The following is a 26871-nucleotide window of genomic DNA, read 5'->3' as shown; positions in this document are numbered from 1 at the left end:
TGCTATTTTATCCATATAATGAGTATCTCAGAATATGAGATGACTCTGAGGTTCATCCAGAGTAACTCTGAGATATGAGGAAGACTATTTTTCTCTGAAGGTAAAGTGAATGCCAACCCCCAACAGGATGCAGCAGATCATTCCCTAGACACGTGGGAACAGTGAGCTTGGTTAGAATCAGCATTCAATTTAATTAGTGACATTAACACAGAGGTATACAGAAGTAAATTCTTGCAGCTTAGGTACCACTGGCCAAAGGAGAGAGACTCAGAATCAGAGATATTGGCAATTCCACCATGAAAGGACATTTGCCCAGGTGTCTCCAGAACCTTAACACACTAGCCCTGTAGACCTGCCCTGTCCCTTCACTCACCAAGCAACCATGTGGTTACTAATGCAAATCCTCAGGTTCTTTGATATCAGGACACAACATTGTGGATAGAGAATATGAACATATGCTTATATGGCCCAAAATATACAAATTAATTTATATTCTTATTACATCTCAGTCAGTGAGTTTGTCAACTGGAGTTGCCCTGTCCCTGGGTTATACTGAAGGAGTTCAAGTTGGCAAATTCCACTCAGCAGCGTCTCTTGCTTGAAGCATTCCCACACTTCACCCAGCCTTTGGCCTTTCCATTCAAAAGCCTACCACTTATTTAAAAAGTCTTGGAGGTGTAGCCTAACAGTTTCTATGGAAAAGTGTGTATAAAGTTACAAATAACTAATTAAAAAATTAAAAACCCTCTTGTAATAATATTTTAAAAGTCAGGAGCTGTCTACATGTATGCTATAATTTTTGAGCTGAATGTTTCTTTTCATATTCTAATTTTTATAAAACATGGTAAGCTATGAATCGTGGCTATGCCTATGTATTTTTCAGACTATTTCAGTATCCTTAATATCATACTGTGGTCTCAGTCTGCTTGATCTGGCATCACTCCACAGCTTCCCAGGAGCCTTTGGAAATATGGGAGGTGGGGATGGAAAGAAAGGAGCTTTCTCTTATCACCAGCACTAGGAGATGTTATTGGTATCTAGGTCCTGGGGGCAGGTACAATAAACATGCTGCAACATCACGGAAAATCACCCGCAACAAAGAACAACAAAGAGCTGTCTTGTCCTAAAGGCCAATTGTGTTTCTGTTGAGAAACATTGTTCCTGGTCCCTGATGATGTAAGGATAGATTGTGACTTTCTGAGATTGTGATTCAACGCAGAAAGACACTGCAGGTTTAACTGCATTTCCTGCTGCTGGATCAGAAAATATCAAAAAGCATTCAGTTTAACCTACTGCTTCCATATCACTGTGTGGAACACCGTGTGTGTGCGTGTGTGTGTGTGTGTGTGTGTGTGTGTGTAGCTGGCTTTGTATGAGTTTCTTTACTATTCAACAGGCTCTAACAATAAAAATATTTCTTCTCCTTTTTCAGTGGTGGAAGCCCGATGACACAGTCCTTGGATCTGTAGGAAACGAAGTGAAGTTAATTCTAGTTAATTTGATCAATCAAAGCAGCCAGATCAGATAGTTCACCTTGGCAATAGGGAATTGCAACATTGGAAACAAAGTCACTGTCCTAACTCAGCTCGGCACTGATCAATCAGTGTGTTTTTAATTATTCACATAATGTTTCTTTCCACGAGACTTAACCACCCAAAGGTGACAGTGCAGGGGGAACCTCTGAACACCCATGCATTTTCTCATCCGGTTACAAAGCCCAGCACTATATGCACACTTTGCTGATGTAGAAATAGGTTGAGATACAAATAGGGGCTGATCAAATATCAGAGTGGGGCTGACCACTTACACAAAGGCATTCATTGCAGGGACTGATGCAGCTGGGTCCCACAGGCCTGCTCGAGACAAAGACTCTTCAGCTACAATCCTTTATGAGTAAGGTCTAAACAATCACACAATCAGTTGGCATTACAGCATCCAATCTTTTGGAACTCGGTGACCAAAGATCAGTCCCAACCAGTGAACTTTCTAATTGTTGCAAATGCCATGTAAATGCCTGGCTTGTCCTGCCCCAAGGTTTTCAGGAGATAAAAGTTAATTCAGAAACAAAGTTCTATGGAAATCAATGAAGCCTTTTCAAGAAACATTATTGAGATTTTTTAATCTCTTGCCAAATGAAAAAAAGAAAAAGTTAAATTTCTGTCCAACAATCTCAAAATCAGCAGGACAAAGAAAAATAATCCAACCCCCAAAGCCAACAAAAGACCCATTTACTATCTGACACCCTGGGTGGACTTTGAAGTCACACTTCTCCAACAATCACTGTATTATGCCCATAGAATAATGCGAACCTGCTAATGTGGGGTTTGTTAAATCAATTTGGAATTCAAATCAGAGTAAATCAGGCTAGAATGCTGCCCTAACACCAAGTCACTAGGGCTAATCAAACATAAAGAAACAAACAAACTAACTAGAAGTCTTCTTTCCAGGAGCAGCCAGTGAAAGCAAGATTAAAATATAATAGAACTAAATGCTGCCCATATTAGCATAGTTTCAAAATGAAAGAAAACTTGATCCACATGACTTTTAGGGACTTAAATGTGATTCATGATGTCCCTCCTGTCCACGAACTAACAATTCACAAAAGAACACATTCATCTTTACCAACTTCTCTCAAATTCTTTAGATTTTTAACTTGAAATGTTAATGTGATAGAAACAAGCTATAGAGTTTTTAAATATGTCTACATGTTTAAAATGTGTCTTTATTTATTTTTTAATTTTATTTTTATTGTTGACACTATTACAGATGTCCCCATTCCACTCCCCTTTACCCACCTCTACCCAGCCCCTGCCCCTCCTTCCCTCTGGCCATCACCACACTGTTACCTGTGTCTATGGGTTATGCATATATATTCTTTGGCTAATCCCTCACCTTCTTCATGATTTTAAACAAAAGCATGGATGCACTTTTAGAAGGACTAAAGCACATAACTGTATATTCCAACATAGCTTCTGCATTACCAACATGCTTCGTGGTAGGCCACGGTTCCATTGCCTTGCAAGCACTTGTGATCAGAGCCCACTTATAAATGGAATTAGAACCAATAAGATGTTCAGGAACAAAAGTCATTCAAGGATGTAAGAACAATATGATTGTCATTTTACGAATTCTTTTGAAAGCTTCTCTCACAACCATTACAATCTCTTCTAGACATTCCAGATGTTCTCTCTCTCAGAGACAATATTTCTTTAAATTTTAAAATTCTGTCTGAGGCAACCCTTCAGATTTTATCAAGTTCGAAATATTTGATTAGGGATAAGAAATTCTAGTCAACCTAAATTTCTAAATACAATATCAATACAAATACAAATAAGAGGAATAAAATTACAAGAGGCTATTTTTCTTAAAACTTGGGAAAATAAATTATGATTAAATAGAAAAATTTTAAATGTCTGTGGTTAAACTTAAATTCAGTGTACATGCAATGTGTAAAACAAATCAATCACATGCTTGTCCATAAAACAAAGCATTCAATTCAGAAGATGTCTATGGATTTCATAGAATGTATTGCATATGAATTATTTATATGCCTTAAAAATTCAAGGAAAAACATCAAATCCAGTTTGTAGAATTGACAACAGTGGACTAACAGGAAATGTAAATGTCATTTAACAGCCATGTGATTGATTACAGTATTACTAGAACAAGAGAGTCATCATGTCAAGATTGATTAAGCCATACTATTTTTTAAATCAATCTTTAAATTCTGAGTACTTGAGCCAAAAGACTTCTAATCCTCTACAAATTTATAGAATACAATGGAAAATTGATTTAGCACCTAAGTTATAGGGATCAAAGGATCTCATAACTATGATAGTAAATAATTATCTTCTACTTATATCAATACAATCTCTTCAATCAGTGAACTGCTGTCCCATTTCAGATTGCAGTGTTTGAGGTACAAGTGTGGAAGCACATTCAGTGAGTTATATGAAAAATCAAGACTAAAAACGGAGGCTGCTAGATTTAAATATATAAGAAGTCACTTTGCCAGCAACAATGATGAGTGGTTTCCCACGAACCATGGAAGGTCAGTATAAAGTTGATAAATTGAATTTATTCTACCTACACATAACAGGAACCCATTGAAGATGAACAGAAATTGTTTTCATTCAAAGTCCAGTCTCCTGCTACTTGGTGCCTGCCTTGGCTTTGGGCATACCAGCCTTCCCTGGCCTTTCTGGTTGCTGAACTTGCTCTGTTTTGTCTTCACAAGGAGCCTCAATACAGTACTTCCCTCTACGCGGCTCATCCCCTTGCCACCTCCAGTCCTTTCCTGGCACTTCCTCGAGGAAACTCTCTCTGACTTTACCACTAAGTTGGGTTCCCCTGTCATGTAATCTCTGAGCACTTTCCTTTCTGAACGTTTCTTTCTCGGCACTACTCACATTTTTGCTAAACAGTTGATGAAGGAAATAATGTTTAACAGTTGTAAACTATTAACTCCAAAAGGGACTGAATCGTATCTAATTCATACAGTTACGTCCCTGGGATTTCACAGTGCCTGGCACATAGGCTTTAACTCATGAATGGAGTGAAGGAGGGAGAGAAGACAATGAGCGAAGTAGTAACGTGGCTTTTAGGGCACCTGGACTCAATAACTTTGAGACAGAGAAGTTTGAAGATTTACTTGTAGCACTAGATGTTAGAGTTTTAGAACATATACCACGTATATGGCCATAGATATGCACATCCTTTGATTAATGCTGGACTGCTAAGGTTATGGTCTGAACACTGTTACCAGAAAACTATACTTTCTTACTTTTTTTTCTGTTGCGGCTTCTTAACTCACATTCCTGGCTTTCCCATCTGTACTTTGCTAAACAGTATTTTCTACATGTCCTTTCAGTTTAAATACTTGTTCATTCTTTCACTAAGCAAACATTTATTGAACGCCAACTATGTGTTATCTGAACCAAGACAGTACCTTAAAGATTGTGGTGAGTGGGCCAGTCAAGTAGAAATTATTATTTATAATTTCTGAAAGGAGGCCCCCTCTATTCTTAGAATAGTTTCTTATCTTCATCCGAGGGTGGTACATTCCATGGATTTTAGAGAGAGAGAGAAAGGACTAGAGAGAGAGAGAGAAACATCAATCGGTTGCCTCCCGTACAAGCCCCGACCAGGAATCAAACTGCAACCTTTGGTGTGCCAGGCGACGCTCCAACCAACTGAGCCACCCGGCCAGGGCTATTTTGAGAATCCCTATGCTAAATCAGTACTCAGCCAGGGTCAAATTATGTGATTTTGCCTAAGTCGGTAAACTCAGAGAATCAGTTCTGTGTATATAAAGACAGAGTTGGGTAATACTGGAAGACTTTGAGATCACTTGCAGCCCTAAAATAATGTAATTCCCACCTATTATGTAGGCCCTGTGTTGAATGATTTGAAATTCAAAGGCCGACAATGTAAACAGCAGGCCAAAAGTGGGGTTCAGTAAATACCCTTCAATTGCATTCACTAAAAGACCAGGACAAAGGAAATGTAACATATATTTTCCTACTTACCAGAAAGAGGGAAAGGACATTTATAAAACAGGATGGTAAAGTTGTAGAAACTTTTAATGTGCTTTTCCTTCTTTCTTTATGAAAAGGGTGAGCAGTAATCAGATATATTGGAATATGCTGCTTAGAAAAAGAACATAGGAAGCCAAACCAACAGAAAGTAATTGAAGAATACTTTAAAGTGCAAGATTAAGCCTGGCCGGAGTGGCTCAGTGGTTGGGCATCGACCTAGGATCCAGGAGATAGTGGTTCAATTCCCGGTCAGGGCACATGCCTGGGTTGCGGGCTCCATCCCCAGTGGAGGGCATGCAGGAGGCAGCCAATTAATGACTCTCTCATCATTGATGTTTCTGTTTCTCTCTCTCTCTGTCCCTTCCTCTCTCTGAAATCAATAAAGATTTTTTTTTTTAAAAAAAAAGCAAGATTAATTTAAAATATTAGGAAGAAACCTTAACATGTTAGCTTGGAGAGTGCTTGAAGACTGAAAAAAGTCCACCTATTTTTAAAACAAGGGGGAAGGGTTGGAGAAAAAATGTTCTTGAACAGAAGGATCTTAAAGGTTTCCCAAAGGAATGGAGCTCCCTGCCAAACATTTTCAGTTCAGGACCCGGTGTGAATGTAGGGGAAAGGAAGTTGCTACACCTGACACTAACGAACACATAGGTGAACACAGATTTAGAATGCCAAACACATAAGGTCATACCTTTTTATCACATGGTCTCAATGCATAATTTCATCAGTGTTTTCCATGAGGTTTCCATGCACACACAGCATAGGAGCCAGACTGGACTATTCAGTTCTTCTTCAACCACACCTCAGGGTTCCTTCCTCTATTCCTCTGTTTAACTAGCTCTCTCGTCCTGAAGTGTCCCTCTCCCACACTGCCTTTCATCAACTCCTTCTGAAGGCTGGTTACCTCCTAAAGCCTTTCACAATGTTCTCCATCCCAACGTGCTCTGAACTGTCCTAGACCCTCACGCCTTCCTAACAAGCCCCACCTTACACCGTAGTTGTTCATTTATTTGTCTAATTCCTTCCCTCCCATCCCACCCCTGCCTGGTTTTGTAAAGTCTGACCCTAAGCTCTATTTACTTTTATCTACAGCAGGTAATAGCGTAGGACCTTTTCTATACTATGTGCTCAATCAAGGTTTATTTAAAAAGTTGACAGCTATTATGAGAGACACTGGGGAATCACAATTTGTTGACCTGCTCAGCAGCCAAAACCTCACCCAGGAGTCCCTGAGAAGTTTTTCAAAGACCTAGTACAGGGCTCTGTAAGAAGACAATGACTCCTTGTTCACAGTCTCCTTCAAATGCCTTAAAATACAGGCAGTAAGGGAGAGAAATCCCTTTGAACAGTCCTCACTGAGAAAAAGGAGGTATTCTGGGCACTGTCATAATCTGAATTTCATGGGAAAGATGAATAGTTTGGATTAAGTATATTTTTCTAGCACTAAAGTGTAATGATTTAAATAACATCACGGGATAATCTGGAAGAAGGTGCTTCTCAGTTATGCCAAACAGAATGAAAATTGACAGGCAGAAAACACACCCCCAGGGCGGTTTCCAGCCAGGACGCTGGGCTCCCCCGCACGCTTTTTCTGAACACGGCGACATTACAGCTGCACCGCGGCTCTGTGTCACTAGGTCACTGTCTCTGCCATCCGATTAACATGTGCTCCCCGCGGCAGGCGTCCTCCACAACTGCTGCAACCTGAGCTCCTTAAGGAATTCAAATTATTCAGATGGAGCGGGTTTGTGTTTTGTTGGAAGTTTACACAATACCAATTCAAAGGTAGCGTTTGAATATTAAGTGTTCTAATCAAGATATCTATTTTATTACTCCACTGCTGTACTTCCAGTCTACTTAAAGAAATTAAATCACACAGATTTAATCAAGTTCACTGTCTAAAAGGAGAAGCTTAGAATTCAGGGTGCTTCACGTAAGATTCGCAGCGCTGCACAGGTCAGTGTTCAGCAGACAGCAGGTGACAAGTGCATTGTATTTTAGTCTTTAATTCTCCCCATTACTCCTCATAGGAAAACCTGTATCTCCACATGCTAGTTCAAAGGTAAGTTTTTTTTAAAAAAAGAGATAGTTTTCTTTCCTACTCTGCTGTCTGTTTATTCATATTTTATAAATATTTGGAAGTAATTTTACACCTGTATCTAAATATTAAAAATACGATACAGTTTTGTGAGTCATGCACATAAAATAGCACTACTGTATTAAGGCTTTATAACCCAGTGGTTACCTGCCTTAAAGGAAAGTAAAATTATAAAACAATAAGGCCAATTTTAAATTGTGCATAGAACCAGTAATTGTGTGTTTAAGGCAATTAAGAGATTTATTAAAAATCGGTTAAAAGTAGATTGACAATGGCATTAAAGAATAAAGTGTCATTTATTTGGTGCTACTTTGTGAATGTTTCTTATCATCTAAAATCATCTCATGATACTATATACAATACACTTTCAATCACAACTCAAACATAATATAACCTACAAAATCACGTGGCTGTGGTCAACGTACAGTGATTATACTTTGGAAAGAAAGAAAATTAGTAATTAATTAAGGTGCAATAACTTTTTCCAAATAAAATATTAGCACCATACCGGATAAAAGGATCTAAAACTATTGGCCTCCTCGTACTTATTAAATAACTAAATATAAACATTTTTTTCAAAGCGCAATATTAATTTGCAGAGTCAGTTTTACAGTAGTTAATCCTCTCTCTTTTTCTTTTTTTTTCTTCTTTTTTTGCATTTATTTCTCCGTAAGGAAAAATAGGAAGTAAAAACTTTCACAGGGTATGAAAATCAAACAAACAAAAAGCTGCCCGGCCCGAGCGCCCTTCAGCAGTGCGTGCCAACGGAGGCAAAGGTGGACATTTCCCGGCGGATGGTGCTGAAGGGCGAGAGTTCCAGCTCCGTGGTGTACTCGTTGTCGTTGTCATCGCTGGTCGCCGTGGAGGACTTCTGGGCGCACTCGTCGCAGCAGCAGCAGCAGCACTCCATGAAGGCCCGGCTGAAGGGTTTGCACAGGCAGAACAGGATGACCGGGGTCACGCAGGACTTGAAGAACAGCAGGAACTGGCTGATGATATGAAGGAGGTCCATGGTCTGCTGGGACACGCCCGTGGCCATGTAGGCTGTAACGATGTTGCAGATATTTTCGGGAATGGTGCAAAATCCGTATAAGATGGTGAGCGCCACCACCGTGCAGTTCATCTGGCTCTCCAGGTGGATCTGCCGCTTATTGCCCCGCGTGCACGCTCGCTCCGCTTTGCGGATTTTCCGCGCAGTCACCAAGGAGCAGGTGATGGTGAAAAGCGTGGGCAGGCAGAAGTAGCAGCCGAAGTACCACCAGAGCCTGGCGCTGTCGTAGGTGAGCGCCAGCACGTAGACGGTGTCGGGCAGGTCCGGGGAGATCTTGATGACGCAGCGCTCGGCCGGCGCGCGGCCACCGAAGCCCAGGTCGTCCTTGCTCAGCTGGCGCAGCACGACTTCTGGAAGCGCCAGCAGGAGGGCGCCCACCCATATGACCGCCAGCTTGGCGGTCGTGGAAGAGCAGTTCTCGATCATCTCATAGTACATCTGCACGTTGGTGGCGGCCCGGAAGCGGTCTATGCACAGCGCGCATAAGGTGAAGGTCGTGACTCCAAGAGAGGCGACCTGTGGGAGGAACACAGAAGACGCGTGATGTCACCTGTGGGGAGAGCTGAAAAACGTCAAAACACCAGACCGACAGAGAGCAGCTTCCGGGAGTAATGAGGCATGGGGACTGGGGCCCTGACTTCAGCCCAATCATTGTAAGATTGAAAATAAGAAAGAAAAAACAATGCAATGGTCCAGGGTCATGGGGCAAAAAATTTTAGAGCTGAAAGGATCCATAAAGGGCGTTTAGTCCGATACTGTTTTATTATAGATAAGAGCACAGAGGCCCCAAGAATTTCAGTCCCCATGAAAACGCCTGCGGCCAGGCCACCTAGAGGAGGAGCCTGGCCTTTTCACCAGTGAAAGGAGGGCCAGGTTTTCCCGTGTGAGGCTCAGCAGCATGCCTCACACAGCAGACATTCAAGAGCCACTCTTTCCAATACACTAGATGAGTGCAGATCTCTTCCAATTTCTCCTAAATGCCAATGAAAGTATTTTAATATTCTTTTTGCATATACCTATGGAAAACAAGAAAGGGAAATTCGCCAGAGGTCACCCCACTCCCACCCCATGCTGCACATTTGCCCTCGGGGCATCTGCCAGTGCTGATGAGATTTCCAAGTCAGTTTTAGCTAGGAGGATGTGACCAGGTGCCCATGTACACAGGTAGGAAACAAAGCTGTGGCCACTGAAAGCGAGGCCAAGATCTGTAGGTGAAGATCCCGTATGATTTCGGAAAGCCCCAAATAGTGACATTTTCCTGGGTATAAAAAGAAAAAAATCAGTGAAGAGAGATAGTGGAGAAACTTATCTGGATTTTAGGGTCAGGATCTGGGTGAGTTGGGGAGTTGAAGGGGAAGGGCAAATCCCAACCAGGAGCCTGAATTTACAGTGGGCTGGAGCCAGAAGTCACACCTTCTATGTGGCTCTGAGAAACCCACAATGCAATTTAAAATTGTCCCAGGTGACACACAATGAACACAAAGAAGGCACTTTAAAACCAGGCCTCAAAGAAATTGCACAGATAAAAGTCCAGGGAACATGATTCACAATTTAAAAACTACACTATGCCCCTGGCCTAAGTGGCTCAGTTGGTTGAGCATCGTCCCATGCACAGAAAGGTCACCAGTGTGACTCCTGGTCAGGGCACATACTCAGGTTGCAGTTTGATTCCCAGTCGCAGTGCATATGGGAGACAACCGATGGATGTTTCTCTTTTACATCAATGATTTTTTCCCCTCTCTTTCTCCCCCTCCCTTCTTCTCTCAAATCAATAAAAACATATTAAAAAATAAATAATAAAATCACAGTATGCAAAAACAATCCATCACCATGAGTTAATGTGCCAGACGAAACAGGTTACGAAAAAAGATATAAGTACAGTTATCATGAAATAAATATACTCGTCAAATTTAAAGGAATATGAGATAATGAGAGAACATCAAAGAAAATAGGAGACATAAAAAATAACCATGAAAATATGCAAAAAGGAACCAGATAGAATGTCTAAGTACTCCAGCCACAGGAAAACTTCCGATCCAAAACCTCTGATGCTGAGCACTGTATTCAAAGAGGAACTGCTCTTACAACATATGGTCCAGATAGCTCAATAAATCGAGTTAAAGATTAAGAACCAAAAACACATATTTTTTTCACACTGAGGCCTTTCCAGGAATATAAATGCATGTTCCTAATGTAAACATACTATCATTCAATAATCTATAAAATATTTATTGAGTATCCTACGTACACTCTAATAGGGTGCAGAGGCGTGCATTCAACACAAGCACACATTTATTGATAAGGACCCTATGCCGAGCACTCTGCTAGATATGGGGGATATAGAAAGAAATAAGAACCAGTTTTTCCCTCACAGTCAACCCAGATGGGGGAAGCTGGTTCCCACAGTTACCATCTGGGAGCAGCAAATTTATTCAACCATTTTGGGTGAAGTGGGAGTGATTAATATTAATAAATGTGGTCATTATTTTATATTTAAACAAGGACAATGAGTGGAAGGTAAAATGTTCATAAGTATTAAGAGAAAACAGGAGACTAAAAGAAAACTCCCTACATGGATGGGATGCTTTGGGCTGCACCCAGTCACCTGGGCAGATGCATTTCCCTCTGCTAGTGGAAATGTGTAAGAAGCACAGCTATAGGCCATGCCTTGGCCAAGGGACAGGAACTATATATATAACTATATATATATGTATGATATAAGTGTCTAATTTTTAGAACTCAAAAGGATCATGTCAACAAAAGGAACACCATTTGTTATAACAATTTTAGCACTCAAAACATGAGTTGTTTATGTACTGTATTCAAGCTGTCAATCTCCCCAGAATGATGGCAACCTGCCTTGTGTAGTTTTGTGGGGTTTTTATTGAGAGAAAATAAGTTAATTGTCAGAACAATATTCACAGTCAAGAGGTTTTTTTCTTAAACAAATTATCCAACTTAAATCTATCAGATAATTGCTTCTACCCAGTCTCAGCTACAGGCAAGGTCTAATTGTAGTAACTGTTATATGAAAGTTCAGTTTAAATCCTTATTTTTTATTTTATTTTGTAGCCAGTAAAGTTTAGAAAAATTGCCTTCTCTGTGTGATCTTCTGTTGGGCTACATCTTGGTGGAAAGCTAGCAGCTTCCTGTAAATAGTGATCCCTAACTTCTTTGTAGCATAAGCATTTCTCTCCTGTAAAGTTCTAAACTGCTCCCAGAATTCTTCACTGTTACACACCTTTGGGAATTATTTGCAGGTTTTTGATAGCTGCCCAATGTCATCCAAATTAAGAAGAGATCTGCAGGATTATGTCATCAGGCATGTGAACTAACAAATCAAACTTTCCCTGACACAGATTCAAATAATTTAGCTCTTTCCCAAACACTTTCTGCATCTGCCCACGCAGTCACTTGCTCAGCAGGAAATCTTTGTGGGGTCTCCTCACCTCTCTTGCTCCAAATGGAGAAAAATCATCCATGACTTCCAGATAACCTCAGTTTTGGTGATGGAAGTCCTTGCTCCAGAAGGGAGCCTGGATTCCAATCTGATACAGAACTTGGGCAAAAGAAGTCATGGTCTCCTCCTGGAGCTCCAGCAGCCAGCAAGCCTTATGGATTCCGAGTGTTCCAACATCAAATCGTCTCTCCTCTTCTTACATGCTACATATTAGTGTCTACTACTTCTCACATGGAAAATAAGGACATTGTATCTACGCCCTGACTATTCTCCTATTAGTGGAGACAGCTTGAAAATGAGATATAATGAGGGGGTTAACTGTGTGAGAAGCAAAAATGAAGAGAGAATATGACTAACAACAGTCTAGGTCAGTGCAGAATAAGAGGTCATGATTGAGTTTATAACCACAATTCCTATGGAGCAAAATCATCAGAAAGTATTCCATAAACAATATAAGAAAGATCAATCTGATATAACTAATTTAAAAAGAATCATATTTACATTCATGTTTTAAAAATTAACTCTCAAATTAATAAGTTGTTCACCTTGATGGAAATTTATTTTGCATCTATGCTGTAAGCTCAAAATAATTTTTAACATTGAGGTCCACACTGTGCAACTGTCTTCTGACCAAATTATATTCTTTTAACATCAGTAATTGCCACACTTTGAATGGAAATCTGAGAAGGACTTGGCATTTTCTGAAAGTCTACATCAAAGGGTATTATGTGGAAATTACAGTACATATTCTATTTTAGAGATTTTTGAAACTTTATATTTTAGTTTTTGAAATATTTTGATTCATTTTTCTATAAGAATGTAAAACAAAATAAAAAATTCTCAAATTATCAAATATACACAAATCCTCAGCAAGGCTTTCAGTGCAGGCTTCACTAAGGCAAATCTTTGTGCATGTTTCGCTGTCACTCTATATCCTGAGTCAGTCCCCAAATACAAAGCTACAAGGTTGATGCTGTGCACTCTTCCTAAATTATGAATAACATCTCTATTAAAAGGATAGTCTCTCTTAGAGTCTCAAAACATCTATTTTCTTGGTAGTTTTCTATCATTACTTACACAGAACACACCAGGGATAGCATCTTCTCCCCAATTAATGTCTTTAACTTTAAATCTAGAGATTTAAAACCTGGACCAGTCATCACAAGAGCTAGCTAACATCTGCATACATAACCACAAGTCAGTTGCAAAGCATTTCTTGAGAAGTAATAGCAAATGGATGTGGGTGGACATGTAGTAAGATGTGTGTGTTAGATTGCCACTCCTTAGATATGATAAGCTGTGCTATGCATTCACTCTTAATTAGAAGATGTTCACTGCTTCCAAAAGCAAAACAGGGTTCCCTAGGTTCTGTATATTTCATCTCACAGGATAACAAAAGCCGGGACAAATTTTAAGCAAGATTTACGTGCGCTCCAACTTTTCACTCAGCAACTCTTCCTCACTTTATTTTATTTGAAGATGCTTAGTTCTTCAGCTATATTCCCAGAAGCTTTAGCCCTGAGTCAGAACCTCAGACATGTCTGATCTGGAACCCTCTTGATGACTCATGGGTTGAGGGAACCTGCCCAATTTTCATAGACTGATTTCAGGAAGCTCCTGAATCCAGCATCCTGTTTTCAAACTGGACTTCTCCCTGATAGTATTCTCTGCCATCGAGATCCAGCTGAAGGAGGGGGAGCTGTCCAGGAAGGTCACAAGAGCTACAGAGAGAGTTGTCAAAGGAGCCTCCAAGGAAAATGCGGCCCCAATGCAGGCAGAGCTTACAAGGCAGTTGCCACAGCAACAGCAGCCCAACGCGGGCCTAGATATCTGCTCCCTCCAGCTATCACCGCCTGCAGTGTTTTTACTTCAGACATTTTTCCATAAATTCACGTATGCACTCAATTTTATGATGTGAGAGAACCAGAAAGGTACAAAGTCCCGGCTCAGTACTTCCCCAAATCATTTACAGAAAGCTTTAAACATCTGTAAAGAATTAACTGCATACCTCAGACATTAATTGATAAAAAGCATCTGGATAATGGATGATAGGCTAATTCCTGCTTACTCAGATATGAAATGTATCCATGTAATTAAAATTGCTAAATGTTGGGGGTAACATGGAAAGATTTCTATCACAATTTTAAAATATATTTGTTTACATACAGCTCATTAGAAATTCTACCAAGATGAATGGTGCAATTATATGTAATTATAAAACTGTATCATGACTGCTGGATCTTCTGCATTTAATGACCATATCTGATTGCTAAAATTCAATATCACTATGAAATATGCTCTTGGGGGTAAAGCTGTTGAGCATTAGCTTAGATGGTTAGTTCTTTGAAGCAACATCCTGAGAGATAAAATGAGTAAGATGCAATCTCTTATTAATTAAACTGCAATGGGAGGAATAATTAACATCCACAAAGGCAGAACTGTAAACACTTTTAATAGACAAGGCTATTAATTTTGAGACTCAACATCAGAGGAAAGCTAGAAGTAGAAAATTTTAACTAGTGGGAAAATAAGATATTGAGCATTTTGAGGGGATTGGTATCAAAATACAGAAGCAAGAGAATCCAAATAAACAACTCTAAAATCTTCCTTTCAAACAGCAGTGTTCTGCTGTTCTTTGCATCCCAGTCACAACAGCAAACCCCTTCCCCCACCCAGTCCGCACTCGGGTGGAAAAGCAGCAGCTCCTGTGCCAAATGTCCTTCCCACTCGTGAAGCTCCTAATGCAAGACAAGCTTCACGTCGTGGGAGATCCTGGGCCACCACACTCACTCTGTACTACATTAAATTCCCATTCATTCAAAATGATACGAAGAAAGAGCATATGGATACTTTATAAAAAACAGTCATCTCTGAAGATCTGGTGTTAGCTATTGCTCCATATCTCAGAAGCTCACTGCAGACACGTAAGGAAGCATCGTGGCCCTCGCTGGTGTGGCTCAGCTGGTTGGAGCATCGTCCAGTGTTCTGAAGGGTCATGGGTTCGATTTCCAGTGAGGACACACCCAGGTTGTGGGTTCGATCCCAAGTAGGGGTGCCTGCGGGAGGCAATGGCTTTATGTGTCTCTGTCACATCAATGTTTCTCTCTCTCTCCCCCTCTCCCTTCTTATCTCTCTAAAATCAGTAAAAGCATGTCCTCAGGCGAGGAGTAAAAAATATTTAAAAAAGAAAGAAGTATTATGAATGAGAGGAAGCTGTGAAACAGACAAAACAGATCACATGAGGTCCGACTCTTAACCAAGTAAAGACGACCTTTACTAAACCTTCTCATACAAGTCAGTGATAACCCTAATGGGGGAAAACGAACCAATGCACTTCTAAGCAAAACTTCTTTTGTGTAAAACTGAATCTACATGCTTTAAGTACAACAAAGCCACTGGAAAACACCGATTTTTGTAAACTAGGGAATTTCTAACCAAAGTCATGACAACTGTACTCTAGCCTAACATATTTTACCTAAAAAAGACGTTGAAGTGCATCTGTTTCTGTGCTGTCCTTTGTTTACAAGTAACTCTCCAAACAAGGGCATTATTGTTAAGAAAACCCATTCATTTGGGCCATGAATGATTATCTATTATGAGTCTGTGGTTACAGGCCTAACAATCAGTCAGGAAAAAAGCAGGAGGAGCACAGGGTAGGGTTTTCCTTTGAAAACTCTAAATGGCTTCCTCTTGCATTTTCCATAACCCTGTTCCTTAGAGCACTTTAAGGCAACCTCCCCAGGAAGAGACCCTTCTTTGAGCACCAGTGGGGACAGCGTGTTTATCAGAGCCACTGTTTAGCAGATAGCTATGAATGAGATGGCCTTTATCCAAAGGTCTTCATTTCAGAGTGCATGCACATCATGATACTATACCTCATTTAAATAAGTGCAGCGAGTGACACACTTCCACCAGTGTTTCCCAATCAAAACAGTAAGAGCGACATGCCTCACCCCTCCCAGCCTGCACACCCCTCTGAAATGAAATAGAGCTCTTCATGGCCACACTTCCACAAACAGAAGCTCCTTCCCTTTATCAGTGTCACTGAGATTTAATCTGATACACCCACATATCATACATGTCCCTTTATTTCAATTGTGCCTGGCCTATTTCATCTATATGTGATTCTCAATGTCACGGGGAAAAAATATTTTGAAGGCATCAACCATCATTACCGTCTTATTCTCCACCTTCCTCTCTCTTGCTTATGCCTGGTAAGATCTCCTAATTATTTTAAAAACAATTGAGACTATTGAAAAGCGAATATATCATCCCCACCTTGACCCAAGCTTTCCTACCCATTGCGACTTCTGACTTTTGTAACACAGTATATTTCTTTTGTAGTTAAGAAAACTATTTTACTACAACTTGTGTAAAATGTTATAATTTAATTTTAAATATGTCAATGCTCAGTATAAAAATGCAAATGAGGCAAGATTAACATCATTTGTCCTAAAATGGAAAAGCCATCTATTGGAAACAGCAGGTCTGAAGGGAGCTATGCATTCCATAATCATTCTCAATAATTAGAAATTCATTTCAAAACATAATATTTCCCCCAACCCACACTCCAGTTTTCAAAGCTTGGTATTATTAGGATGTTTCTAATCAATCTTCAAGTTACCTAGAATTTCAGTTATTTACCTTGGGGTTCTGATGAGTTTCTAAAAAATAGTAGCAAATGTTCACTTATTTTCCCTGTGCCTAATGGCATTGATTTGCATGATTGTGAACCTACACTGAAAACAAAATTAGAGTTGGCCTCTTCCATTTGTGCTTGGGTCATCATGATTAGAATGACATTGAAAAGCTATATTGTAAGATAAAATTTCCCTATAAATTTTCTTGGTAGCCTGTTAAGGAAGCAGTATTCATTCTCATTCAAACCTCTTATAAAAGGCAGATATCTCTAAATCTCACATCTTGGGTGGTGAATTGATTAACAGGATGCTTTCCCTACACGGGAGCGATCTGACCCAAGGAGGAGGCAGTAAGGGTAGGAGGAAAGGCAGAAGGTAGAGGATGATGAGGGGCTGAAAGTGGTGGCCCTAGGAACAGCCATAGGCGTAATGAAATGACACACTCCAGGCAGAGATGGAATCAGTGACCTTGGCCTCATTAATGCTCTGAACCACTCGCATGTGCTGACAAGTAACACTGAAAGCTGTCATAAATTCACAAACCAAAAATATTCTGTCTCAAGAATAAGCCCGGTACTGATTATATCCTGTGTTTAATGGAAAGTCTCTATCCCTGTCTTTCCATTTGGAAAGACCCCGCGTTTGAGGTTGCCGCAATCCCTTTCTCCGCCCCACCTTGACATTTTAGATGAGATCATCTCTCCTGGCACAAAGAACACCATTCTAATTAGGATACTTAAGCGTTAGTCTTGGCAATAAGGTTGAGTTAATTATGGGACGTTGGCAGGTCAGTTCTTAGGGAGTAAAATGACAGGAGGAACCCTGGGGATGGGAGCAGAAGTGTAGTGACAGAGACAAATCTCACTGCATAGCAGCCTATCCATCCATCTCCCCACAGTCCACATCCCAAACAGGTCCCTGTGCATCCAATGTCACATTGTTAAATCTAGTTTCCAGCACATAGGAAGAGCTATTAAAGGTGTAAACATTCTATCAAGGTGCAGGCACTGTAAAGGCAAAGGACAAGGTAGACCCACACCTACCCCACCTTGGGTAGACGTATAAACTCAGGTCTATTTTGCTTCTGGAGACATATTTGATTTGTTTGCAGATACCTTGACAGCTCTCAGGAACTCAAGGCAACTCCTCACTCTGACTGTGTGCTTGAGAGATTAATCCAGTTCTTGGAAAAGCATTCTCCATGCTTCCCTTCCCTTCACTCAATGATAGGGTCTGAAGTACCTCCCTAGTCAGTCTCTCTTCCTAGGTTCTCTAAGATCAAGTTAAATAATAGGTACACCACTGAAATTTTCAGAAGGAAGGGACTCAATTTAGCATCCTGTTAATTCATTGCTACATAAGCAGTCATTTAAATAAAATTTAAAAATTCGATTTCATTAATGTCCTTATGGTTAATAAGGATTAATAATTCCAAAGCAGGGATGGTGATCTCACACATTATATTCTAAATAATAATTAAATATTTAAGGATATTTAGAATAATTCTGTTTTCTAAACAAAATTTCTAAGACTGTTGTTATCGACTAAATTATTTTGCCAATTATTCTTATAGGTCTCCCATCCCAGGAAAGGTTGAGAAAATAAGAATGCAAGAATTAAAAGATTTTCACACATGTAACTTTTCACCACAGATTTAGGCTGTATGGCATTTATGAAGATGAACTGTAATAAAAAATTATTCAAAAAGAATTAGAGGAAGCAGTTTTCACTTGAATTTTTCTATCTTTGATCATAACCAAGTACAGTTGTGACTGGCCCATTCCAGGGCCATTCCTGAGCTTCTGTAGTACCTTGTTTAAAACTTTATTATAGTGTTTATCACACGGTAAAACATCATTTTCCTATCCCATAATGTTAACAGCGGTAACTCATCTATGTTATTCATTTCTGGGCCCTTTTTCAGCTATTCCCCTGCTAACATAGCGTCTATCATAGAAAAAAAACAAGCCCAATAAATGTTTGATGAATGAATGTATAGTAAATAAGTGAATGGATGATGACACATATGGAAAAAGATGGTAGAAAATGAATTATTCAAACTGTTCTTTAATCAGTTATTGGGTACTGCTGTTCTATATATAATCCTTAAAAGCTGAATGCCAACTAATGTTTCTAGGAGGGAAGTAAAGAAAAACTGTGTTCCTGTTTATACCTCATTGACAAGCTGTATAAAAGTATGACATTTTTACTACAATCAATAGTTTAAAAAATTATTTGAATTTCACACTTGAATATCATAAAGCTTTTATTTCTTATATGGAACCCAAATTCAGTAAACTTCACCATACACTGTTCATGAATGGAATTATATATAAGAGCACACTCTATAACTTTTTTCCTTTCTACAGGAGTTATCAGCTAAATATTTTCACTCGTATGGGTATGCAGAAAATAATTATAAAGGGATTAATGAGAAGTCATTAAATATTTTTTAAGCACCATTCTCACACAGTGTCTCTTTTCCCTGAGAATATTAGTAGTAACTTTCAAATTGCTCATAAAACTGCATGTTTCCACTTAAAAGTCCATTAGAATACCTAATGGCTAATCCACCACTCAAGCAAATTTACCATCTGCCAAGATAAATGTGCTATTGCTTGAATGTTGGGATTCTAGGGAAACCTGTGCAGAATTTCATACCTGTGTGGTACTATCATCTTCAGCTTCCAGAACCTTCCTTTCTTCCCATCAGTGCTAACTACAATCTAAGGCAATGAAAGGGCCATTTGCTTCTTTCAGTTTAAAACCAGTATTTCTAAAACCACTGGAGAATCTGGCTCTTTTCATTACAAGAGATTCTAGACCTTTCACAGATCATTCCTAGTCCAGAGGCCTCGGTGAAATGCATTTCCTTTATTCATTTTCCACCCTCATGCAGAAACCTGTATCCCACTACAGTAAAAAAAGTACAGTTAGAGCTGGAGTTATCTTAGAACTATCTGATATCTTCTGCCCTACCATATGCCATGAAGGTGTGACTTCTTTAAACTAAGAAGGAGTCTATAGTATTGAAAACCTCCAATTAAGGTCCAAACAAATAAATATTTAGCAGTGGATCTGGATCAGATGATATATCGACTCTGATTGGCTTCCATCAAGTAATGAGCAGAGAGCTGTTTCAGTTGCCACATTCAATGCCTGAATGTTTGGCTTTAACCATTTGTTAGATGGTGTGATAGGAAACTCTTCTGCCGTTCTTCTTCTGTAATCCTCACCCAGACCTCCATTCCATCTCTCTCTCTACCTCTCTCTCTCTCTAGAGAGAGAGAACATGGATAGATAGATGATGACATATATAGATATAGATGACATACAGATATATAGATGATATAGATGATAGATAGATGATATAGATTATAGGTGATGATAGAGATAGAGATAGAGATATATAGATATAGATGATATAGATATAGATGATGATATAGATAGATATAGATATAGATATAGATATAGATATAGATATAGATATAGATATAGATATAGATATAGATATAGATGATATAGATGATATAGATGATATAGATGATATAGATGATATAGATGATATAGATGATATAGATGATATAGATATAGATATAGATATAGATATATATAGATATAGATATAGATATAGATGATATAGATAGATGATAGAGAGATAGAAATAGATAGAGATAGAGACAGAGACAGAGATGGATAGAGATATAGAGATAGAGATGATGATATAGATATAGATGATATAGAGATATAGATATAGATGATTAGATATATATAGATGATAGATATAGATATAGATTATATAGGTATAGATATATAGATATAGATTATATAGATATAGATATGTATCTATAAATATAATCAAACTCTATATCTATCTATATCTAGAGTTTGATTATATTTATATATATATATAAATATGTTTGGCTTTAACCATTTGTTAGACGGTGTGATAGGAAACTTTCACACATTTATATATATATATATATATATATCCCTCTCTCTCTCTCCCCACATACAACTCTTGCTGTGAGTATAGTTTTTGTCTGATGACTATGTCAGAAACCAGTTTAAAATAATGTATATGTTAGGATGGCTACCATCCACACAGATTCTCTTCTCTCCCTTTCATACCACTCCATCTGCCTTTGGTCCTTATGGGACTTATCACCAGGCCACAAAGGAGTCATAATCCTGGAATAAAGAGGGAAAAGGTAGCCCTGGCCAGCATGCTCAGTAGTTAGAGAGTTGGCCCACGCACCAAAGGGCGTGAACCTGGGTTGCACTCAATCCCTGGCCCCAGCTGGGGTGCATGCAGGAGGCAACCAATCGATGTCTCTCTCTCACACCAATGTTTCTCTCTCTCTCTCTCTCTCTCTCTCTCTCCCCCCTCCCACCTCCCGCTTCCCTTCCACTCTCTCTAAAAAAATTAATGGAAAAAATATCCTCTAGGATTAACAAAAAAATAAAGGAAGAAGTTATCAACTACATTTCCCTCCCAGTATATTTCCACTCAAAGCAATATTAAATATGATAAAATTCCCTTTCTACTGATAGATCCTGGAAGCTGGTGCTCTCCTCAAACCTTATGTCAACAAAGTGAAATAAATAGAAGAGTTGAATGCACATTGCAAAGATCTATAATTTCTGCTGAAGAAATGTCTACTATTTTTCTATACAAACACAACTCTCCCCAGAATTTCACTACTTCCTTAATATTATGCTAATACTTAGGTTGTAGAAAAGAAAAGAACTGTGATAAGAAAGGAAAAGAAGGCAAAAGAGATCTGTAAAGATCAATAAAAATGAATTGTGGTTACTATGGAAAAACAGTGTGGAGGTTCCTCAAAAATTTCAAAATAGAACTACCATATAATCTAGCAATTTCACTTCTGGGAAATTAAAGAAAACAAAAGCACCAATTTGAAAAGATATATGCACTTTCATATACCAATTTATGCTTATTTTATTCCTGTCCATTTTTTAAAGATGCCAAGGAACAAAAGTAAAAAGAATATACTAAATGAACCCCTTTTGCCTTATAGATGTTTGTCTAATAAGTAAACATCAACATCAAGTGGTTGGATTCAATGCCTTCGATTCTAATTTAACATGATAATTCAAAAGCTACTGTAGTGGAGACTGTGGTTCCCCACCCAGACTGCCACCCCACAAAAGTCCTTTCAGAAATGAAGTGCTGATTCTCCCAACCACTGCTACTATTGGTGGTGGATGGCTTTTAACTGCACCCCTCTCTAGAAACTGCCCTTGACCAAAGAGATCCACTCAGCTCAAGTCACCTGCATCCAATGACTGGTCCATTAGGGGGTATAAAGTGTGGTCCCTCATGCCTCAATTCAGAATATCTTTGCAGGGCCACCCCAGCAAAGGACCCCTTTGCAGGTCTTTGTGGCATCTGCATCACAGTTCACCTTCTCCTTCTGCCCAGTCCTGCACGCTTCATTCCCTACTAGGTGTTGAACCTGAGCGCATACCCCAATAAACTTCCTGCAAGCAAATATCCACATTAGGGCCTGTTTGGGGGGGAACCTGACATAGAACAGCCAATAAATAAACCTGTGATTTCTGTGAAAATAACAGTGCTTCCTGGAGGCAGAAATGCTTTATTTTGAGATTTGGACTATACTTCTTATGGTCATACTCAGGAATTATGAAGCTGTTAGTACTGTCCACTAATTATTTTCATAAAGCATGATAAAACATTATAAAATTATTTCAGCTCAGTGGGCATGGCTCAGCAGTTGAGCATCAACCTACGATCCAGGAGGTTGCGGTTGGATTCCCAGTCAGGGCACATGCCCGGGCTGCGGGCTCGATCCCCAGTAGGGGGTGTGCAAGAGGCAGCTGATCAGTGACACGCTCATCATTGATCTTTCTCTCTCTCTCTCCCTCTCCTTTCCTCTCTCTAAAATTAATAATGATGTATTTAAAAAATTTAAAAATAAAAGTAAAATAAATTATTTCAGAAGAATAAGATTAAGGTAGGAATGTAGAAACATATTCTACATTTTAGATTAAAGATTAAAACTTTCATTCATTAGTTTAACAGCCAAAACATAAATTATAGTCTAATTTTTCAAGAAAAAAAATGAGTGAATCTTTTTTCCCAAACCTTTGCTTCTCTAGGGAAAACAAAGCCTGGTACCAATAAATTTAAAAACAAAGTAGGTCTACAAAGAAGGGAAAAAATACAGAGAGCAAAATATCACCATGATCTTATAGCCATAAGAGAAGAGGTAAAAACAAAATATTCTTAAGGAGCGGATCATTAAATTGGAAGATGAAATACAAATGAAAGCACAATATACATTTTTTAAAACTCCTTAGAATTAAAACAAAAATTAAAACCCATACATAATAAATACCACCACTCACAACTCATAGGTCTAATTAAACTCACCAAAATTTTTATATTTTTTTTCCTGAATTTGGATGGGATTCTTTTCTTTGAAAGTTTTTTCAAGAACTTTGGTAAGTTTTTTTTCTTTCCCCAGTATCATTTTTTCTGTCTTCTTTATTGTTTTTTCCTCTAATGATAAACATGTCCGACACACTTAAGACAACTCAATACATGCCTCTCTTATTGGGGTAACTCTCTGTTCACTTCATAGTTTACTTTTGTCTCTTCTTTAGATATGTCAATTTCTTCTGCATTATTCAAACAAAAAAGAAATTTTACATTGAAATTGACCTTGAAAAGGCAATTGGAAGACAGATATTCTCTAACATAAATTCAACTACCTCCTCTGCAATTCAAAATTGAATTGTCTACCAACTAAATTAGATATTTCAGAGCTACTTGGAGCTTGGCAACAAGAGAAATCCTAGATCCTGGTAAAGTAACAACAGCTGATTTAGCAAGCATGGAATGATTCTGCATCTGATCCCTGCCAGGATAGCAGAGGGTCTTATTTACTGTCTCTTGCCTTGGCCCTTCTAAATAGGTACTGTTTCTGTTTACTTATCCCCTAGCTTTAGGCCCTGGAGCAATGTTGAACATGGTGTCACTGGCCCTGGTGCCAGACAGGATCAGGGGCTCTGGAATATTTACAGTTTCCCTTCTTCTGCTTCCATAAATGAAACGAGCAGTATGAATGGAGAAAATCAAGGGCCAGCTGGCTAAAAACACAACTGGCAACAAAGCACTTGGGCTCCTTCCAAGAGCTGGTGTTTAAAGAGAGGCCATTTAAAGAGCAAATTCCAACTGCCATAATAATAGTGCAGGACACTAGCTGTAGGATGAAACAGTCAAATTTTATGCAGAAAGATTGTTGTTTCCAAAGTTTACAACCTATTATATGCCTCTCTTCTTAAGAAATTTTCTAGTCTTAGAAATCCCTTAAAATAGCCAATCCTTTATACCCTCACAAATGGCAAACATATATGATATACTTCGAGAATATGAAATAAATTCTGTTCCATGATGACCAAAGTGTTATTTTTGCTTAAGCTCATTCATACAAAATAAATAAAACTGTTGAGAAATTGAGAAGGAAACAGAAAGAAACAAGAAATGACATGAGAATTTAGATGGGACATCATGGCAGATAGCCAAAGACACTTAAACTAATTTAGGAGGTTATTAATATATCATGAGGCCAACCGACAAACAAAGAAAGGCAGATTTCCTTTGTTAAATAAAATATTACTCCAAATATTTTGATATTTGAGAGAAAATGCAATAATCTTCTTGGGGGGGAAATCATGTTGGAGCCTGGAAGTCTAGTAGACAGACGATACAGGTTTTTTCCTTGCTGGGTTCTGATCATGACAACCATGCACTGGCCATTTATTAACTCTAGAATCTCTGCTAGGTGCCAAATCCGAAATATATGTGACACTATATCCAGAGAGATAAATTAAAATCTAAATAATTCTACGCATTATGAGATCATAATTATTGCACAATCTGGGAGCAGATGAGTTTGAAGGTGAGTGAACAAAGCTACCCCTCTCCACAGATGATAGAAGACAGACAGGTAGATAGGTAGATAGGTAGGTAATTGGCAAGAGAGAGGAAGGAGGGGCTCAGAGAAAAAGCGAAGGGGTTCAAAGGGGTACAACAGCCAGGTAGGTACCTGGAGCGGCAGTTCTGATGCTATAAAATCCAGAAATGGGCAAAGCCAGTAGCTCGAGACCCCCTGGAAGGCATTACCTCGATGTAGGGCACGATCTTGCAGGAGAAGTCTTCCAGCAGCCACTTCTTGGTCAGCTCGTGAAAGATGACGAGTGGAAGGCAGAAGAAGATGATAAGAAAGTCCCAGAAGGCCAGGTTGGCCAAGAGGGAGTTGGAGATGCTCCGCATGTAGTAGTTGTGACACACGATGCACATCACCGCCAGGTTGCCAATGATGCCGGTTCCGAAGATCACCACCGACAGACACATGACCGCGTAGGCTCCGTACGACTCCTGGGTCAGCGGGTAGAAGGGGTTCTTCAGTCGCAGGCGCCGGCTCGTGCTGTTTCCCCGGCGGGGGTCCCCGCGTTCGTGGACCCCTTCGTCTGAGGACGCATTCTGGGCCAGCGCCCTGCCGGGGGGCGCGATCATCCGCCCTTCGCGCCCAGATGGGCCACTGGCCGCGTCGGGTGGAGGGTCGCGGCGGGAGCCCTGGTGTTTCCCGGCTCTCCTCGGCCAGTAGTAAAGGTCGCCGGCTCCGGGTTGCGTCCTCACACTCGGCTTCTGGCTGTGCCCCAAAATGCCAGCGCCTCTCGGACCCTTCTCCTTTCCCTCTGAGGTCTGAAGGAAGAGTTGGAGGGCCGTGGGGTTCCCTCCCCCCAGAGTTCCAGGGGGCTCCTGATCCCGGGCACCTTTCCACCTCCAGGCGCCCGGTGGTCTGGCTGGAGGTCCCGGGGGCTCCGGCGCCGACGCCTCCGCCCCTCTGCCCGCACCTGGGTCACCGCTCCGGGCCGCCGGGAGGTCCCACGAGGGCGCCACGCGCGCGGCTGCTCCCCGCTCCCCCTCCCGTGGCGCGCGGGTTAGCAGAAGGTCTCCTGCAGAATTACCCGGTCCCCAAGCGTCCCTGCTGTGACGCTGGTTCCCTGGAGGTGAGCAGCTTTCCCCCAGACAAGTTTCGTTCCCGGGCGCAGGGGCGGACCCGAGAGCCGAAGCGGCAAAAGCCTGGAGCAGGAGCAGGAGCAGGAGCAGCAACCGCGAGGTGCGGGTGAGAAGCGCGCCCCAGCCCCGCATGGCTCGGCGAGGGTGCACCCGGCAGCTGCGGCTCCCGTTTAGGACCGACACCTGCTGCCTAAGTTGCTGCCGCGAGTTGGACACATGTCACACAGCCCCGCCGGGACAGCGAGGGACGGGAGATTACGGGAGGTTGGGGGATGGGTCTTGGGGTCACAACCCTCCGGCGCTACAATCCTCGCGGGTCTGGCGTCCGGTGCATTTCTCAGCCAAATCCACCCCGAGCGCCGCGTATCCCCAAGGCTCAGAGAGGGACTCTCTGCTCCCGGTGGCTGACCTTGAAAAGTTGCAAGCAACACCTGACTGCTGATGACTGTTGCGACTGGGAGACGCCGGGACGGAGCGCCACGCTCGCCCTGCCTCGGGTGACTGCCTTCGCGGAGACGCGGCGCCGCTATTTACATCCGCTCGGTGCCGCCGCAGCCAGCCGCCGGCGCGGGGACAGAAGTTCGCCGCCTTCTGATGACTAGGAGCCGCAGCCCTTCCCCGGCTCGCTGGGAACAGGTTGCAAAACAGCCAGACGCCGCGCAGCTGCGCCCGGGAAACTCTCGCCCCCCCCCAACCCAAGCGACCTGCGGGGCTCCCGCTGCCGAGGAGAATCGGATTCGCAGCCCGCAGCCTCGGTCAAAGTTGCTTCTCCTCCTGGACAAAGTTGAGCAGGAGGAGGCGCGGGCTGCGGGGCGGCGCGTTCCCGCAAAGGAGGGGCCCGGCGAGGGGGCGGGGAGCGCGGGCGCCGCTCCTCCGCGGACGGTGCCGGCGGCCGCGGGAGCTTGTTGCTGCGACGGCGGGCGCAGCCCGGGCGGGGAGTGCGGTGCCTGGAACGGCGGCGGGCGCGGCGGGGGCCGGGCGGGGAGGGGAGGGGAGGGGGCCGAGCCGCTCC

At 41.0% G+C, this 26871-nt stretch overlaps 1 protein-coding gene across 1 annotated transcript; it reads right to left on the bottom strand.

Annotated features, from left to right (window-relative positions):
• Positions 1-7853: 7853 nt before the first annotated feature.
• GPR37 (G protein-coupled receptor 37) lies at positions 7854-26068 on the bottom strand. The gene is made up of 2 exons (XM_081147145.1): positions 24960-26068; positions 7854-9202 (listed from the first exon to the last, which is right to left on the bottom strand). Exons 1-2 carry the CDS (start codon positions 25989-25991, stop codon positions 8384-8386), a joined length of 1851 nt encoding a protein of 616 aa, XP_081003271.1. The 5' UTR covers positions 25992-26068; the 3' UTR covers positions 7854-8383.
• Positions 26069-26871: the final 803 nt, after the last annotated feature.

This window comes from Miniopterus schreibersii (genome assembly GCF_964146895.1).
Source record: "Miniopterus schreibersii genome assembly, chromosome: 9".
Classification (NCBI taxonomy): Eukaryota; Metazoa; Chordata; class Mammalia; order Chiroptera; family Miniopteridae; genus Miniopterus; species Miniopterus schreibersii.
Note: the sequence above shows the minus strand (reverse complement) of the source record. Positions and strands in the feature narration are given on the sequence as shown.